At 40.5% G+C, this 17,855-nt stretch overlaps 1 protein-coding gene across 1 annotated transcript in view; it reads right to left on the bottom strand.

Moving 5' to 3' along the window:
* The window catches only part of MUC6 (mucin 6, oligomeric mucus/gel-forming), a 201,357-nt gene that overhangs the window by 54,669 nt on the left and 128,833 nt on the right, over positions 1-17,855 (bottom strand). Inside the window, exons 11-18 of the mRNA XM_056526906.1 lie at positions 16,895-17,004; positions 16,296-16,503; positions 14,706-14,828; positions 12,251-12,371; positions 8,704-8,842; positions 7,368-7,472; positions 5,167-5,239; positions 4,147-4,284 (exon numbers count right to left, since the gene is read on the bottom strand). Coding sequence (XP_056382881.1) covers positions 4,147-4,284; positions 5,167-5,239; positions 7,368-7,472; positions 8,704-8,842; positions 12,251-12,371; positions 14,706-14,828; positions 16,296-16,503; positions 16,895-17,004 — 1,017 coding nt within the window. The remainder of the gene's footprint in view (positions 1-4,146; positions 4,285-5,166; positions 5,240-7,367; positions 7,473-8,703; positions 8,843-12,250; positions 12,372-14,705; positions 14,829-16,295; positions 16,504-16,894; positions 17,005-17,855) is intronic.

Genomic DNA, 17,855 nt, shown 5'->3' with positions numbered 1-17,855 from the left:
AAAGAATCAGAGTCCATCAAGTTCAACCTATACCCCTAATGAGTTCATCATGAGTTGATCCAGAGGAAGGCAAAAAACCCTCATACTAGAGGTAAAAATTCCTTTCTGACTCCAAATATAGCATCAGAATAAATCCCTGGATCAACGTTCTGTCCCTATAGATCTAGAATCCATAACCTGTAATGTTATTATTCCCCAAAAATTAGGGCTGCAGCTAACGATTATTTTAATAATCGATTAGTTGTCTATTATTTTATCGATTAATCGGAAAAAAAATTCAAAATTCCCCAAAAAAAGGGGTTCAGTTGATTCTACTTCAACAATTATGTACAATGGCCATATTAAAAGTTTCTAGCATGTGATGTGACCAAACAGCAGCAACTTTTTATTATTTATTTTTTTAACATTTACGCCGGTTGCTGTCATTATTAATGATCCTGTACAGAAACCAGCGTAAATTTCATACTGCCGCTTGGGAACTGTCTGAACTATTAAAATAAAATGTTAATGATTCACTAATATTTTAATAGTCCAGACAGTTACCCATGCGGCAGTACAAATATGTAAAAAAAAAAAAAAAAAAAATGTTACTTTTTTTGTATAGCACTCCTATACACATGGGGGTATGTGCAGACTTCAGAGCATTTCCCCCGACCCATGTCTGGAGTACAGACTCTGTAGTACTACAAATACTAGGGTGCAAATGCTCTGCACAGACCCCCATGTGTATATCAGTATATATGTACTACATGCACACCGCTATACCCATGATGGTATGTGCAAAGCATTGCTCCCATGTGTCTGTAGTACAGTGCACACCGCTATACCCATGAGGGTATGTGCAAAGCATTGCACCCTTGTGTCTGTAGTACAGACACTAGGATGCAATGCTCTGCACATACCCCCATGGGTAAAGCGGTGTGCACTGTACTACAGACACAAGTGTGCAATGCTCTGCATATACTGCTATACACATAGGGGTATATGCAGAGCATTGCACCCTTGTGTCTGTAGTACAGACTAGGGTACAATGCTCTGCACATACCCCCACCTGTATAGGAATGTACACACACTGCTATACACATGGGGGATATGTGCAGGCTGCAGAGCATTGCACCCTAAGGTCTGTAAAAGACACTAGGGTGCAATACTCTGTCTGCAGTCTGCTCTGCACATACCCCCAATGTATATAGCTGTCACGAACCGGCAGGACTGGTAGTGGATCCTCTAGACCAGAGAGGCGATGGCACGGGCCGTACCAGTGGAACGGAGTCTAAGGGACTACTGGTCTTCACGGGATGGACTTGCTGCGGCAGGTAGCCCCCAGGTTGTTCCCCCAATAGCGGCTCGACCTCTCTGGCAGCTGATATGACGAAGTACACAGGGAACAGGCAAAGGCGTAGTCGGACGTAGCAAAGGTCAGGGCAGGTGGCAATGGTTCACAGGCGAGTAGATGGTAGCAACGGGTTTGGCAATAGGCAAGGAGATACAGGCTGATGGGAACGCTTTCTCAGAGGCACAAAGATCCGGCGAGGGCAGGAAGGGGCAGGGAACTTTTATTAGGAAGGAGCAGGGGTCATTAGCCAGCGCACCAATCAATGGTGCGCTGGCCCTTTAAATTTACTGAAGGTGGCGTGGGCGCGCCCTAGAGAGCGGGGCCGCGCGTGCCAGGAAGCAGGGAGAGTCGGCGCAGGGAACGAGGCGCCGGGTAAGAAGGACTGGGACGCGGCGCGTGAGCGGGGACCAGCCGCCATGGCAGCCGCGTCCCCAACACAAGGGATCCCGTGCTCCCGGTCAGTGTGTCTGAGCGGGAGGCACCGGGATCCCGAGGAGAGGAGATGAGGAAGCGGGCGCTCCGTCCGGAGGCGGGGACCGGAGCGCTCGTTGTGACATTAGCAGTGCAGTGCAGAGCAGACTGTAGACACATATGGACAGAGGCCCTGGGAGACGTCACCTGTAGTCACTAATATCATTGTGTATTCTCCTAACTATAGAGAAGACGTCACCTGTAGTCACTGATATCATTGTGTATTCTCCTCACTATAGAGAAGATGTCACCTGTAGTCACTGATATCATTGTGTATTCTCCTCACTATAGAGAAGATGTCACCTGTAGTAACTGATATCATTGTGTATTCTCCTCACTATAGAGAAGACGTCACCTGTAGTCACTGATATCATTGTGTATTCTCCTCACTATAGAGAAGACGTCACCTGTAGTCACTGATATCATTGTGTATTCTCCTCACTATAGAGAAGACGTCACCTGTAGTCACTGATATCATTGTGTATCCTCCTGTAGTCACTGATATCATTGTGTATACTGCCTGACTGTCCCATCAGAGCTGTAAGTTTTGCAGTAATGATGGGTGAAACAAAAACTCCCAGCATACCCTTACCACATACTTAAGGTCATACTGGGAGCTGTAGTTTTAAAAGGTAAAACCTTCTTTAACACTTTCCCATTATGTGGCAATTGGTATATTTGATTATTATACTGGAAATAATTTTCTGCATCATGCTACAGCGCGGGCATCACAGCATGTTAAAACAATCAGGGCCTATATCCCTTAATGTTATGTTTTTGCAAGTATTCATCCAGTTGCAGTTTAAATGTCTGTAATAAAACCACATCTGCAGGCAGAGGATTCCACATCCTTATTGTTCTTAGTGTAAAAAACCCTTTCCTTTGCCTTAGACAAAATCTCCTTTCTTCCAGTCTAAATGTGTGACCACATGTCCTATGTATAGTCCTGTTTATGTAGACATTCTAATATATTATACGTAAACTGCTTAAAATGTATTTTCTTTGTAATATTGATATATCTGTTTAAACATATCCTATCTGTTTGAAATAGGCCATGTTCACACAACGGAATGTCCGCACGGTGTCTGCATAAAGAATGAATGTGTTCATTCTTTCTGCGGATACAGAAAATGGAATTTCCATGCTGGAAGCATCTGCCATAGATATTCTGTAGAGCAGCAGAATCCTGTTGAATTCAACAGGACTCTGCTGCAGCAGAATTGGAAATTCTGTCGTGTGAACATGGCCTATGAGTCTTAAACAAAGTTAGGACTGTATGATACATTTAATAATATTGTTCCTTAAATGGGCACTGTCAGATATAAAAACTTTTGATATGTTGTAAAACATGCAAAACCAATAGGGTTTGCAATTGCTTTCATTAGAACATTTTCAGTATTTCATACTGAAAAAGCTAGTCAAAGAACTGCCCCCTGCCTCCTTGGATGCATTCCAGTCCTGCTGTGTCACTATGTCATGGGCCCACTTTATGATTGACAGCAAGCTGCTCTGCTCTCAGCTCCATCACTGCCTCTGTTTACTTGTCTGCCACGTGAAGAGAAGTGGAGGGGGCAGGAACACACTGCAACTGGGCTCTCACTGACTGTCTGTTCATGTGAAGAGAAGAGAAGGAGAGGGGTAGGAACACACTGAAGCTGGGCTCTCAGTGACTGTCTTCTCATGTGAAGAGAAGGGGAGGGGCAGGAACACACTGCAGCTGGGCTGTCACTGACTGTCTGCTCCTGTGAAGAGAAGGAGGAGAGGGGCAGAAACACACTGCAGCAGGCGAATAGAGGATTTATTTGCTTAAAAAGTAAATGCTCCTGCATGTATGTGTGTGTGGATATATATGTATGTGTGTATATTAGTGAATATATCAAGTGAATGTGTGTGTGTGTGATATAGAGGGACTACAATCATATGCATCCAGCTGTTGCAAAACTACAACTCAAAAGCGTGGACACATGCTGTGAGCTGTAGATGTGTGGACATGCTGAGAGCTGTAGTTTTGTGGAGCTGTAGTCACTAAATAAGTAAATAAAATGAATTCTAAGAGAAATATTGGGCATAGAGACATGAAGATTACATGAACATCAGGATGAGATACTGAGCAACATATAACAGTTGTTTTTTTTTTTTTTTTTTTTTTTTTTTTGTGATCTGACAGGTACCTTATTTTCTGTCCGCCAACATAAAATACTCTAATAGTGCCCCTCCCAAGACTAGACTCTGGATCTGTCCTTGGTGTCATACGTTGTATTTTTGCACATAAGTCAAGGAAATAAGCAAAAAAGAATATATGTAAATTGTCAGGTTTTAAGATGGACCAAAATTCCTACCTTTGGTGTTTCCAAAGTAATCTCTGTTCAGCTTTATGAAGGCACTGAAGATAGGGACTCTCTGCACCATAATTTCAAGACCAAATGTTGTTATGAGGAGAATATTTGTGGAGGAAAGTCTTATCACTATGACATCATCTGGAAGACGAGACAAAAGATAATCAAAAACCCACAAAGAGGAACATTATTAGAATTTTTGATAAATTAAGTGAAAAGACTAGACTTAACGGGGTATTCTTCCCCTAGACATCTTATCCCCTATCTTATCCAGGGGATAGGATGTCTGATTGTGGGGGGGGGGGGGGGGGGGTTCAGCTGCTTGGACCCACACAAAATCCAGAGCTGGAGCCCAATAATTCCCAAGTACAATTCAAAATACGTATATATGCTTGGCTGATTATGTATCAGGGAATGGAAGAGAGAGTTGTTGGCCGAACGCTCTTTCTTAAATGTATTTTGACTCTTTCTTAAACTTTAGTGGTGTGAGACCTCTTCACTTAGTATAGCAATGTTATTAAATAACCCTTTGGTCTTTCAAATTATTTATGTACTGTATGGAGCTATGTACTGTGCCATTGTGCTGTGGGCACAGTACAGTATATTATATTCATATTTCCAGAGACATTGTCTTGTTAAATGTAAAGTTAGGGTAAGGTCACACCCTATGGCAGTGTTTTCCAAAAAGTGTGTCTCCAGGTTTTGCAAAACTACAACTCCCAGCATGTCCGGACAGCCTGGTCATGCCGGGAGTTGTAGTTTTGCAACAAATCTTGTTCCCCTATGTGGGAAGAAGGGGAGAGCCATAGGAGGGAAATTACCATCTTGGAGAAGGGGGGGGGGGGGGGGAGAGATTACACACTTAAAGTCTAGGTGACAGACATCTGAACCCCATGAGACCTTACATATGGCTTATGGTAGTTAGACCACGATATCCTTTACAAAAAAAGTAAAGCATAAGAAATCTGTATTGTAAATGCCAACTTAGTCACGTTGTGCCGTCGGGGATTAGTTTACACTCACCAGCTATGTATGGAAGTTGTTTTATCTGTCCGTCCACTGTAATTTCTTCCTGCTTTGATAGTATTATTATCCCCTATAGTATAGGAATTGATTAGAAAATATGGTTAGTATCTAATCTAACAAAACTAGACAGGTTTACAAAAATGACAGGTACCTTGTAATATAAAAACTTCATTTAAACAATAGGTCATTTTCTATGACACATTCCCTTTTGACAGGGATTGGAATTTGGAATTTTGGAGTGCCGATTCTGGTGTGCAACTTCCATGTCAAAAAAGATATCATAGGAGTGAAATGTTCATTGGCTGACAAAAAAATATATATTTGCAAGCCTTCTGAGCACACAGTGTGTCACTCCTATTTTGACTCAAAACTAATTTAAATTGTTTAGATTTCAGTTGGCACAAATTCAGGCTGGCTGCTTCTGTCCTTAATGGGTCGTTATAGAGGAGTTGGCTTCTCCTCGTGCCTCGTTGGTGCTTCTCTAATGGCTCCCTTCTAAAGAAAGGGCTCCAATCCTCCTGCCTGTCCTCTCACATTCCCTGGCTCCGTAACCCCAGGTTCCCTCTTGGTATGGTTGTTTTGGCATTCTCTTGGTGGTCCAATAAGGGTCTTCTTTGCACAGGTGATTTTATCGACAGATTGGGCATGAAATCACTAGATAATCTCCATACTTTTTATGGTATGCCTGACTCAGAACTGTTCCGCTATAACCAAATCTCCCATTTTTTTGTCTAGTTTGTCTAGTCAAGGGACAGATATCACTTGTCTTTCCCTGTATGAATCACTTTGCCTTACTTCCTTGGAAGGTAGAGGCTTTATTTCTACTATCTATGACATTCTTTTGGGATCTGCCACCAAGCTTCCATATATGTTGGCCTGGAAGAAGGACCTGGAGAGGTCAATAGAATTGAAGGACTGGACTAATAGCGCTGTTGTCACTTCTAAACTTTCTATTAATACATCCTTGCAGGAAGCGGGCTGGAAAGTTTTGCTTAGATGGTACCTGGTCCCTGCAAGAATAGCGAAGATGTACCCCTCGGCGTCTCCCGCTTGTTTTCGTAAATGTCAGCAGATGGGTACTATGTTCCGTGTCTGGTGGGACTGCCCTAGAGTTTGACGTTTTTGGATACGTGTATACCATTTAATATTATCTGTTACAGATATTAATCTTAAAAAGTCACCAGAGCAGGCCTTGTTGAATATACCCATCCCTAATATCTCCAAGGAAAACGCAAACTCTACTACATCTCTCTAGCTGCCAAGATTTTGATAGCAACCAGTTGGAAGTCGACTTCCGTTCCTTTTCAGCTAATTAAATCCAATCTTAATTGACTAGTATTCTCTTTCATTCTCAAAAAGCTTTCGATGCTACCTGGCAGCCTTGGATGGAGTATTTAAGTACCTCTCCTTGACTTGGTCTTTAGCCTATGGAACTCCTTCCCCCCTCTACTTTCTCTTTCCCTCTTTTTATCTCCCTCGTATTACCTGTATGTGTCTTTCTATGTTTTGCTGTTTCTCCTTCTTGTTCCTGTCTTTGTCAAGTTTTTTCCTGGTGACCCTGGGAAATTGTTTATTCTGCTCAATATGTTGCTCATGGCTGAGCTTTAGTTGTTAGTAATAAGTTTACGAACTGTTTTAGAGGCACTACTTTAGGGTCCTTCTGGATGTCGTGATCCAGAAGGGTTGTCAACTCCCTTCTCCATGTTGGCTCTCCCACTGCTGAGCCTTTATTCTATTTTTGATGAATTTACTTGTTTGCTTTTTACTTGAAGCCACCTCACTATTATGATCTTTGTTATTATTCACTACTGTGAGGTCATTTATATATTGTTTGCGGTTTACTTTACCTAAAACCACTTAATAAAACTTTGAAAAATAAATTGTTTAGATTTTTCTGTTAAAACACTATTATTTTTTTACAACCTCATAAAGCCCCCCAAAAAATTGCCAGTCTGCAATTCCTATGCTTCCGTGAATTTTTGACAATAGGTTATGCCTTTGTGCTCTGGAATGTCAGTGTTGTTATAGAAAAGTAGAACTTTATAGGAAAGAAGATATTTTATTGGTTGTCATAAGGGCCAGTGACTCAGAGACAACACTGCACAGGAGAAAGGAAGTGTTCCCATTGGGGTACAAGCAGAGCAGATTTGTCACAAGGAGCTTGGAAGTTTAATCATTGAAAGCAGAAGAAAACTTACACTTGAAGACGTATAGATGACATTGGTGAAACAAGTTTCTGAAGAGCTCACGCCGCACTTCTCAAATGTTCCCATCACACTTCCTCCATCAGGAAAATTAGGGCTCTGTATGATGACAATAAAATAAAACACAAAAAACTAAATCAACCATTAAGAATCAATAGATACATGTCAGTAAATGTGTCCCTCAAAATGCTATATATATATATATATATATATATATATATATATATATATATATATATATGCCTGCATAAGTAAGTAAGTGGCCATAAAAGTAGTTTACAAATGTAACAGATGCAACATTGAAAAACATTTTGAGTGTACTGCGCTGCGGAAGATGTTTGCACTACTCCAGGGATACCAGACTGTCTTTATCAACTGGGCACTCTTTGCTTAAGAAGCAGCTTCTACGTAAGATAGCAGGACATACATTTCGGGCATAGGCAGAATATTTGCAAAATCCAGACTCACATGATACTGTTACTTGGTTGGTGGAAAGCCTGTACTTTAATCACCAGTAAAAACTGGAGAAAAATGCAGTTCCTTATACTACATAAGGCGACATATGCCTTTTATGCTTCAAGGATGCCCCAGCAAGTTACCTGTGCCACTGCCCGAAATGTTCTGTTGCTAAGGCTGACCTTACTCACTGTCCCTGGGAATGCCCACAAGTACTAGAGAGGAGGTATGCAGGTTTATAAGTAAAACATAGCATGTGGAAGTACCGTTACCTCCCCTATTTTGATTTTTTTCATTATATTCCGCTTGCTAAACACAAACTTCAAATTTTTCTTTGATGCTTGGCTGCTGTGGAACTTGGTTGGACACTCGCACTTTAAAGTATATAGATCCATACCACTCTGACTCTCACTCATGCTGTTGAATTACACTTCATTTATGCTTTCGTATTCCTCTCTCACTGTCTCTGATGGTGTAATATGCACATAATGTTGTTACCTCTTTTGTTACCTCTAAGGATAAGGATAAGGGATAACATGTCTGATCGCGGGGGTCCCTCTGCTGGGACCCCACGATCTCCACGCAGCACCCGACATTCTGAAAGTTATTTTCAGAACTCTGGCTTTGGGCGGCCGTGGGTCGTGACGTCACACTTGGCCCCCCCCACCGCTGGGACCCCCACAATCTGACATCTTATCCCCTATCCTTTTGATGGGGGATAACATGTCTAGAGGTGGAGTACCCCTTTAAGAATTTTGCACGTTCCATGTGGCTTTTGAACCTCACTACAGCCACCTCCTCAATAGTTTGACTATGAATGTATCATCATCTCTATTCCATATATGTCCTAACTTTGCACGAGTTTCTATCTTACCGTGACCAAGGCATAAATACAAGCTCCATGGAATCGATATGTGTCGGTATCAAATGTTGTGACAACAGAGCCGCCTTCTACGGAACATCTACCTGGACATGGAGTGTTTTTGCAGCTCCACTGCCCCATTTGACACTCACTATAAAAAAACACCAAAACAATTATTTTTTAGCATAATTATGATGCAATATAAAAGAAAATTCATTCAAAGGGTTTGTATCAGATTAGAAAGAAAGATGTGATTTTTTTTCCCCTGAAAAAGCCCCACTCCTATACCGTAGATGGACTGTATGTAATATGGCGGCTTGGCCTCAGTCAAGTGAACAGAACTAAGCAGTAATAACCAGATAAGAGTAATGCTATATATTGAAAATGTAAATGAAAATGAAATAAAACAAGTAGACAAATTGTTCAGCATTATATTTATCCTTTCTGACATCTCTAAATCTATATCTCCCAAGTGGCCATCTTTTGGAGGAACAGACCCTTCTTTTGACCCAAGTCCCTCTGTTCCTCATAGATGTCCCATAGATGTTTTTGCATGTTTATTTGCACTAATAAACTGTCTACATTGCCCCAGAAACTATCCGTACAGTTCCTAACTGTATCTTATTTCCCAATGTAAATATTATTCCATTATCTGATGCAATTTGGATCTTAAAATTGTTATATTTAGGATTTTTTTTGTTATATTTAAATTAAAGCATATTCAGGCATGTAAAAATGGAACTTTTAAACAATGTACCATAAACCCAGCAGATGAAACTATTTTTATTAGGCCAGGTTCATACTACGGAAATATCCCGTCTGGCCAGCAGCAGAATTAGTTGGTGCTAAGACTGCTCGGACATTGCCATCCTCATAGAAGGCAATGTATTCTGCCCAGATTCAGCCAAAAGAATTAGCAAGTTCATTCTTTCGCTGGCAGAATTTCGTCTTGCGTCGAGTTGCGTCTTGCAGAATCCCTTTAAAAGCAGTGGAATTTCCAAGCAGAAATTCTGTAGTGTGTACTTTGCAGTAATTCTGGAATTTCATCATTTACAGAAAATGTTTGTACTGTAGATGCAATTTCTCTAAATCACCAAGTTTGGTCATTACAGTCAATAGATGTTTTGCAGTTATACTAGGCTTCATTTCTAAAAATATCCCAAGACCAAGTGTTAGGGTAATGGTAAACATATCTCATACAGAGGTTTTTGTAGTATACATGGTTATTTAGTAGTATTAAATAGTGGTCACTGAAATGAATGGTCGACCACGTAATAAAAGGGTGGACCTCTTCTCACCGAGCAGGAGTTGCTCTTTCTTGGCCCTCTGTTCTTTACTTTGAAGTCCCTTTAGGGTGAGTATTAGTTATAATACAGCGGTGGAACTGCTTCAAAAGACAACCTCTTTAATAAGACCCTGCCCTTATCCAGGGCTGATTTTGTGTGATGAATTTTGAGTCCACTGTGCCTCACAGTATCCATTGTTCCAATAGTTGACTTCTTTTCAAAGCAATTTTGGGTGGTCTTCTCAAAGAGGTTTTAATGTATATTTAAAAGTAAATAAAACTGACTGAGAATTTTCATGTGCTGCACAAACACAAATGTATTAGGTTTTTGGATTAGCAAATAAAGCATCTCTTATACTAAATGTGTGGAGACTATCGTCTGTGTTTTGTGGTTTTATTGCGCAAGAGTTAATCATAGATAATTGAGTAAAAATGAGAACCAGACGCAATGAAAGCCGGTAACCCAATAATAGTGCCATGAGCCAAAGCTATAAAAATACTCTATAATGACCAAGACGTCTATAAGAAATGATTTGGCAGCTGGGAACATTGGCTCATGACTAAACCAAGAGAATAGCATATTTCCCATTACTTGTCCTAATATATAACAATATCACACGGAAGCTGTGACTTGATATGACTCATTGTGAATAGTAAGGGGATTTAGTAGCAAACTAAACAAATAATAAAGCAATTAGTATGAATTGTCATGGATTATTTGCCAGCACATGATATTGTCTTTCATGTACAATACACAAGAGAAGTTATTTGTAATTTTTAATTTGTCCAAATTAATAGATAATATTTAACACTTTGTTTTAACCCCAGGTTTCCAAAACAGGAATGTATACATAGGAGTATACACTATGTTTCTAGGGGGTACTGTTTTGCTTATGCTGGGTTTTATTAGAATGCACAGTGTATAATCGTAGCCTCCTATGATGAAATTGAATACAGTCCAAGATGTCAGGCACTATCCTGCTGCCCTGGGAGGTCTACCTCATGTCCCTTTATGGTCCTGACTGTTTCCACAACACTTTTAACTGGATCTGCATCCATGACGTGCCATGGCAACAGGGAAAGGTGGTTTCAAGTTAACCTTTTTTGAGTGTGTGTGTGGGGTGGGGGGAGGGAATAATAGCTATATGGAAGCACAAAGAGGACCATATTACGGTGTAAGGCACTGTGATGAGCACTGGTACTCTATAGGGGGCACTATTATTGTTTGACAGTCACTGTAACTGTGCAGTGTTCAAAATGGAAGTTCTATTACTGTGCAGGGCACCAAGGGGTCATTATTACCATTTGTGGCAATATGGGTGAGGAAGAGCTAAGTATTGTGCATGCTAAGCAGGTCGGCTAAGATGTTTGTCTGGTAGAATTTGCAGAGACAAGTTATAGCTAAAATAAGTCTTCATTCACAGAAGCCATTAAAATCTGATTTCTAATAAAACATACATGTTTAGAGAATCCTGAAACACACAACAGGCAGACATTTCCTATTTCTTTAAACTTACTTTTCAGCTTTTCTGTGTAGACTGGGACAGGTTCAACATTGTCATCATATTGTCATTTGAGGTCAGGGAATTTGTCTTACAAGAGGTCTAGAAAAGGCAGGATAATGACACTATACACACACTCCTAAGTCTCTCCATGTAATTTCCCTGTCAGTCCTTGGTCCTGAGACGCAATTTGTGTAAAAGAGAAAAAAAGAGACCGATGCCGGCGGCTCGTGTATTACCATAAGAAAGCGGGACTATGGCAGTTGGGTACCCATGCATTCAGAGTTGCTACTATGCCACTGGGTTACAGGAACAAGGGCTACTTGTTCTGAATCGTCATAGAAGCAGAATAGAAGAAAAGGACCCTCAGGATTCCCGTCGCTGCTCAAGCTTGGATTTTGCTCACCACAAACTCTTGAAACATGCAAACCCTCTTGTGATTATCGATACAGACAATAAAAGAAGGAAATATATGATTCTGAGGTGGACACCTGATGGGAATTTGTTTTTTTTTTAGACAATTATCTACCTCATTTCATTTGTGGCCACTTCACATTAGAGAAATGTATTGCACAAGGGTCTAATACTTTTCGATGTATAATACTAAATACCAATTCTCACCGAAGGTTAATATGATCACAGTTATGTGTGACCAAGCCCTTAAGTGATTGTGAAAGTCTATCTATAATCTGTTTGACGTCCCTGCACAGAATGAAGCAATTGACATACAACAGGGAGGATAACGTTCACCATTGTTTATTTTCTTACTCACCACAGACTGCATTCAGTGCGAATACGATCTCCTGGGCTATAAACTTGTCCATTAAAAAAACAAGGGCAGTCGCTGACTGGGACACAGGTGAAATTTCTAGAAAGGTCATCAAGGACAGTGCCTAAAAGTAAAATGGATAAAAAGGTTAAAACATCATGGTGTTATAGGCATAAAGCATATAAACAATAATGTCAGCACATCTACTACCTCCTGAAAATAATAAAGCAGATTTTTGCATAGAACAATCCCTACTTGCTAGAAGTGACCTTTGCCATTAAGTGTGTTGGAAATCCCATTGGTCAATTGTTATCTGGTGGGGAAAAAGTAAGTGTTCACATTTTCTGCAATGCCTCCATTGTAGAAATTAGGAATTACACAGTTTTTGTCAATGGGAAAAAACATTAGATGGGACAGGTCCCCCAGGGCACATTTTTCTTTTCCCATTAGAATTCCATAATAAGGTATATGAAAAAGTGTGTTCACACCGCATTATTGCTGTCCGTTTAATAGGAAAAAAGCTATACATTGACCATACAACATAACCCATTTTCCATTAATAAGTAGATACCAATTGGTAATATTGCTTGGTACAGGCCCACTTGGTGGAGCTCCCCGCAATTAAACAGAAATAATAACACTATGTGAGAAATATAATAGTGTAAGGGAGGTGCTAAATAAAACTTAACATTTATTAATGTCTCAGTAAAATCTCTTCAATAAAATCACCAATGCGACACTGATTTAATGAAAGACACTGTTAATACATATGACTTCATCCAGCAGTGAAAAAGAGGATACGCCCCCCAACACACATGACTGTATTCATTAGACCCATACTAGAACAAGGAGCCTTAAGGGTGAAAAGGAGGGATTGGGGGGTGGTAGGCCCTATGGGGAGGGTGACAATAGTAACTGTGGGGGGCTAGGGACCTATAGAACCCTACACTGCCCTGGCACTAGTTCCCTGCCCAGGGCAGGGAACTAGTGCCAGGGCAGTGTAGGGTTCTATAGGTCCCTAGCCCCCCACAGTTACTATTGTCACCCTCCCCATAGGGCCTACCCCCCCCCCCCCTTTTCACCCTTAAGGCTCCTTGTTCTAGTATGGGTCTAATGAATACAGTCATGTGTGTTGGGGGGCATATCCTCTTTTTCACTGCTTGATGTGCCCAGTGTTACCCCTAGTTACCGTCTGGGGCTATAGATATGACCTATGATCTGGCACTTAGATCGGATGTATTCATTGTATCGGTCCTTATGTGCAGCTCCGGGTATACCCTCTGTCTGAATATGCCTCGTTTGCCTCCATGTCTAAAAATGCTGCTTATTTATACTATTGCATCCCTTTCAGATTAGTATTTCCCAATGTATACTTACCCTATAAACAAGCCCATAAATACCGCTTAGTGAGATCTATTAACTAAGTCCCTCATATCCAATGGTAACCTTGGCCAGTTCACTAAGTCCCGTGATCTCGCGCTGTCTTCTGACAGCAGCGAGATGTTGCGCTCCGATCCTGGGCGGGGATTTGTGTAGCGCATCACGGTGACGCACGGCCGAAACCGGATATGAGGTCAGACGCCGCTTCGTTCCTGCAAAGCGCGCGCCAAGCTGAAACAAGACGGCATCCCTGCTACTGCAGAGCGCGGCGCTCCAGGAACTTCACCCAGGAGAAGATCAGCTTAACCGTAAGTGTTACTGGGACTTTTTTCTTTGCAAGTACCATCTCTCCTGTGTCCTCACTCTCAGCATATGTATATATATTTCTTACAGGTGCGGCATTTCAGAGCTGAGTGAGTACGGAGAGTTACTTTTTTCGCACATCCCATGTACCAGGTTGTATTACTAAGATATGAGAGTAACATGGGTTCTTTTCTGTGTGCTTTTATTTTACAGGTATACAGCAGGAATCCTGAAAGCGCTGGCCTGATCTTGTGATCTATTTTGAGCCTATTACATGGATAGTAAACCTTGTATGAACATCTTGTTCACTGTGCTAGCTGTAAAGCAGTTGATGTATGGGCATTTGATACCCCCTAATAAATTACCCTGAGGAAGGCGCTATACCAATAGGAGTGCCAGAAACGCGTTGGGAATAGTGAGTTTTGTAACAGGGATTCCTTCTTCTGATGGATTTAGGAGAAGTCGTATGTATTAACAGTGTCTTTCATTAAATCAGTGTCGCATTGGTGGCACTGTACCCAGTTGATCATATACTCATCACTACCAGGTGATTTTATTGAAAAGATTTTACTGAGACATTAATAAATGTTAAGTTTTATTTAGCATCTCCCTTACACTATTATATTTCTCACATAGTGTTATTATTTCCATTTCCCATTGACTTTACATTATTTAAAAAAAAAAAATGCACTGAAACATATAAAAAGAAAATTTGGTATACACAATACTAGTAGCTTATTTGCCTCTTTTATCTGCACCTTCAGCATTGAATTACCTGGTGGACAGAAGCATCCGTATACACAGTGTGAATTGCAAGTATATTGGGGGATAGAGCATGTAGGGCTGCATGGACTGGCACATTCTTCATAAATCTGGTTGGACAGACATGCATCCAAGGCTAGAAAGGAAAGTATACCATTTTATTAACAGTGAAAAGATTTTCCTACAATGTGAACATTTCATTTTACTGTATGTACAGAAAATAAAGTTCCTTAAGTATACGCCATTTCCTATTTGAAAATTACTTCAAGGACATTGATTCATTAGCTTTGAATTAGCATTGATTCATTAGCTTTGAATTAGTTATCGTTCAGTTCAGCTGTGACAACACCACATTTCAAGCAAAATTATGAATTGCAAAATATAGCAATAGGATAGTCTGCCACAATAATGTAGGGCAAACAAAAGAAACGATTGAATGTCACCCATGTAATCACTTATTGTCATGTAATTGTATGTTTCATATCCCTCTAACAAACTATGTGGTTGCTCTTGTGTTTGTGAATTTTATGGGGTATGTCTTACTTGTTTGTGTTCTAAACCCCATTGTAAGCATGGCGCTTGACTCTATAGTACCCTATGAGGCAGTAAGCTATACCTAAATACTGAATAAAGTTACCGCTCTGAGGATCATTCACACTACGGAATTCAGCAAGGAAAATGGTAATGGAGCAAATATGAGGCAGAATTAACTAAATCAAAACTTAGAAAAGTTCCTCCAGTTCCTCCGGCCAGGCTGTTCGATGTACTGCACTAGTACAGCCTACAGTCTTTGTATAGGCTTGAGACAGTGCTGTGACTGCAACCTGTACTAGTGCAGTACACAGAACCACCCGGTGGTGCTGACCTCTCCCGGACCACCGCTTTCAGTGTCCCACCCTCCACCATGTAGAGCTATGGAGAGTAGCAGCAGGGTGAGAAGCTAGGACACTGGCAGGTAGAGCTCTCTAAGATGGTTGCATCTTGATATGGTGGGAACTGGCAAGGGGAGTGATTCCAACTTTGGAGGAAGGTTTCACGCTTATTACTTTGGGGAAAGATTTTGTTCCGAGTTGGGGGTATGATCACAGTCCTTGTTTGATTCTAGTGGGAGAATGAACATGTTAAATCTTCTGCTGGAATCCAATACCTTATGTAAACTGAGCGCTACAACACCCATTAGAATCAATGAGTGTGTAGTACAAGATGGAATGTGTGCAAAATTTTCACAAGGAAGTTCCAGACAGATTCTTAGTAATGTGATCAGGGCCCAAGATTTATCCCTGCGCAGTGAAATTGTTTTTTTTCAGAGGGACATTTCACTTTATTTCTTGATTATGAATGATCGAACCTTAACCAATCAGCTAAGATATCCTCTGTCCATAAGGGAGAACCCTGTTGTGGCAGTTAGTAAGGACTAGATAAGTGGACAACATTCCTGTTTCTGAGGCATGTGTGCTGGGTGGTTATGGATGCCACATGCCACTCTACCTGGCTAGGGTATTTAGATGCAGGAATAAACACGGTATGAATGTTTGGCCTCGGTGATTAAAAGCCAAGACGAAACTCTTTCCTACAACCATTGTTTTTTCTCAAGAATACTCACGACATAAGTTCTTGTTTCTCCAATTGTTTAGTGGTTGGGAGCACAGGGCACATCTGGTAGAATACTCAGAGAGAGTGGCACATGCACAATTTTTGTCCCCTGGAACGTCACATTGTTGCAAGTCTTGCTGGCATCTTTTAAGAAATTGGGTTTTGTCAACCAGACAAGAAGAAGAAACTTGCTGCAGAAGACCTAAACATTCATTGACCTACAGAAAGCATAGAAACTATTATTGGTAGCATCACAAATACAATAGACTATGTATGCAATTTTACTGCAAAGTCCTATTGTCGATACTATGCCAGGACAACCAAGATATAATTGTAATGATGAATACGAAATGAATGACTGAATCCGATCCATCACTACAGACATTACTGTGTAGTAGGATCATATATGCAGGTGTATGATTAGACTATAGGGTTAGACTATAGATTGTGGTCTGTGACCATAGGGCTGCATATGAACTGTGTTATTTATTAACCAAACTAGTAGAAATGGTGGAACATAGAAATATACAAGATTGTTGGCAGAAAAATACCAAATAGTCTGACTGTACATTATATTATAGAGTAAATATTATATGAAGAATCACTTACATATTGATTACTGTCTAAGATGCTTCTCTGTGGCACATGAAGAGGACAAATGTCATTAGGATCATCGATCTGTTGCAAGTTGGCATACTGATATGGTGTCAACATTTTATCTAAAAAATGTATGAAATATGAGGTTATTAACAATGGAGGAGAGTCATGAAGTTTCATCACATATCATTTAAACATTAGAAATCATCAAGTGACAAGTAACTCCAGAGAAAGAAAGAAACGCTATTTCCCACTAAAAAGTTGTATTTTTGTATATCTTTTCGCACAATTTTATGAAATTTACTAAAGTGTAATTTAGCGGATTTTGTCAATGCTCTTTTAAAATTTGGGGATTTGAGGAGAAAGGAGTAAGGCAGAGGGTGTGCCCCATTCTTGTCCCCCAAAAACAAAACAAAAAGAATGACAGACTGGAAATGATCTGAAACTATGGGGGAGATTTATCAAAACCTGTCCAGAGGAAAAGTTGTTGAGTTGCCAATAGTAGCAACCAATCAGATCGCTTCTTTCATTCTTGAAAAGGCCTGGTCAAGGTTTGATAAATCTCCCCCCCCCTATTTTTTTTATAGTTTTGGGTGAAGAAAACAACATCAAGGGAAAGCAGTAAGCAGTCCATATCAGAATCCCTAGTCATGTTTCAAGGCTAAAGGGTTGAAGTTACCCCAGTAGGTGGCGACAGAGAGCAAGATTTTTTTCTGCTAGAGGAGCGCTAGTTTGCACAATTTTCCCAGTAAGCATTACATGGCCTATACGATTCCCTACAACAATTTAGGGGTTTTCCTAAGGAGTCACATTACCCCCTAAGGCTTTAAACTGTCTTTGTAACCAGTAGGCATGAAAACATGTAGTAGAGAACAAGGCAGAATATGAGCACGAAGCAATGGTTATTCTTCCTTTATTCCTGACTGCAAAAGCAAAGAGTATTTCTCAATGCATTCTTCTCATTGAAAACTGG

This window comes from Hyla sarda, chromosome 6, assembly GCF_029499605.1.
Source record: "Hyla sarda isolate aHylSar1 chromosome 6, aHylSar1.hap1, whole genome shotgun sequence".
Classification (NCBI taxonomy): domain Eukaryota; kingdom Metazoa; phylum Chordata; class Amphibia; order Anura; family Hylidae; genus Hyla; species Hyla sarda.
This window is presented reverse-complemented; position numbering and strand designations above follow the sequence as displayed.